At 38.2% G+C, this 1,609-nt stretch overlaps 1 protein-coding gene across 1 annotated transcript in view; it reads left to right on the top strand.

Annotated features, from left to right (window-relative positions):
* The window catches only part of LOC118737879 (serine/threonine-protein kinase D3-like), a 47,191-nt gene that overhangs the window by 21,547 nt on the left and 24,035 nt on the right, over positions 1–1,609 (top strand). The window contains exons 3-6 of the mRNA XM_036468682.1: positions 8–152; positions 253–390; positions 459–640; positions 1,481–1,584. Of these exons, the coding sequence (XP_036324575.1) occupies positions 8–152; positions 253–390; positions 459–640; positions 1,481–1,584 (569 nt within the window). The remainder of the gene's footprint in view (positions 1–7; positions 153–252; positions 391–458; positions 641–1,480; positions 1,585–1,609) is intronic.

The following is a 1,609-nucleotide window of genomic DNA, read 5'->3' as shown; positions in this document are numbered from 1 at the left end:
TTTTCAGATACCCGACAGCGGCTTAACACATCTACCAGAACGTATATTAATCTTTCGCCATGACTACAACAGTCCAAATGTGTTGCACATCATCAACTCAGCTGCAGAAGTGGTCGATGAGACGTTGGTGGAGATTGTATTGACTGCCAGCCGTAAGTGGGGTCATAGCTTATTTTCATAAGCTGAAAGTTTTATCTTGCAACTTTTCCCCAGACCACTGATTGATATGCTATTAAATTTCCTCTCCCACAGCCATCCTGTATCCCACATCGGAAATGCCAACTTTGAAGCCGCATACGCTCAATGTACATTCGTACAAAGCACCAACATTTTGTGATTTCTGTGGTGAAATGCTGTTCGGTTTGGTGCGACAAGGACTCAAATGTGATGGTAAGAGTGTGATTCGAATGGCTTCGTTAGTATGTATTTGCTTTATGGCATTTGTATTCATTTTCAAGGTTGCGGTCAAAATTATCATAAACGTTGTGTTGTGAAAATACCAAACAATTGCAGTCGCCCGAATGATACTAGCTCGAGACGTTCGTCGGCTCTACAACCGCCACGTAGTCCCTCAGGTGGTTCAACGCAATCGTTGGTCTCGAATGAAGATCCGGCGCGAAGTGACGGCGGTAGCTCATTGGTAAAGCGAATGTCGGATTTGATGAGTGATATCATTAAGAATTAGAGTAAATTGAAACTAAGCGCTGTGAAGATACATAAATGACAGTAGTTAAAAAAAGCTCCAAGACATTTTTTTAGAGATTTCTTTTACTTAAAGCTGGTTTTCACTATGTCCAATTTAATGGCATTTGTCGCGATATAAGTGAAAACACATTCTCAAATGGACCTAAAAAAACAGTTTATCGATTTGCTGCTAAATCGGCTATCTGTCAGTTTTTGGCCCATAATATAATCGGTTTAAAAATATGTTGACAAATTCTGTTGTCGTACTATGACATAGTGGAAACCGGCCCTTAACATAGACTCGCGCACAGTCGAGAACTTATAATCGTTATTAAAAAGCATAATTTGTAAATTTACTGATACTCTTAGTTAATAGCAGGTGCAGGGTAGTTTAAAATACATAATTTTTTACTATTTAAGTTTAGTGCAACGCTTAAATACTATTTCAGATTAGGTATCTGCGATCTGGTTTAGAGTATTTACGGAATAAATATAAAAGTTTTTATAATTTTGTAATTTTATTTCCTTAATATTTTATACTAAAATTTTAAACAAAATTAATAAAGAATAAAAAATTGTATCTTATGTTGACTTTTTCTTTATCGTTTTACTCTCACAGCTGCCAATACTCTAGGCCAGATCATTTAAGTAGAACTCTACATCCGAACACAAATGGAGATTCGGTGTTTTCGATCATTTTCGATAGCGCTTAATTCATTTGAATGTCAAGCTGCTTTTGCACTTTGCCAATACCCTTTCTCCCATGCGATCTGTTTTTTTTTTTCCTACGTCGTAGAGTGTCCCCCACTATCGCAGTCACAGCCGTTCGCCTTCTTCGAGTAGCCGCAACGGCACGCAGAGCAGCAATCATTGCCTCACCGCCAATATTTCTATGTACACGTCAACTCTCGCTTACGCCGAAAAA

Source organism: Rhagoletis pomonella, unplaced genomic scaffold, assembly GCF_013731165.1.
Source record: "Rhagoletis pomonella isolate Grant_MI unplaced genomic scaffold, Rhpom_1.0 Rhpom_scaffold_00004, whole genome shotgun sequence".
NCBI classification, from domain to species: domain Eukaryota; kingdom Metazoa; phylum Arthropoda; class Insecta; order Diptera; family Tephritidae; genus Rhagoletis; species Rhagoletis pomonella.
The sequence above is the reverse complement of the archived record's forward strand: the minus strand, read 5'-3'. Positions and strand labels throughout refer to the sequence as shown.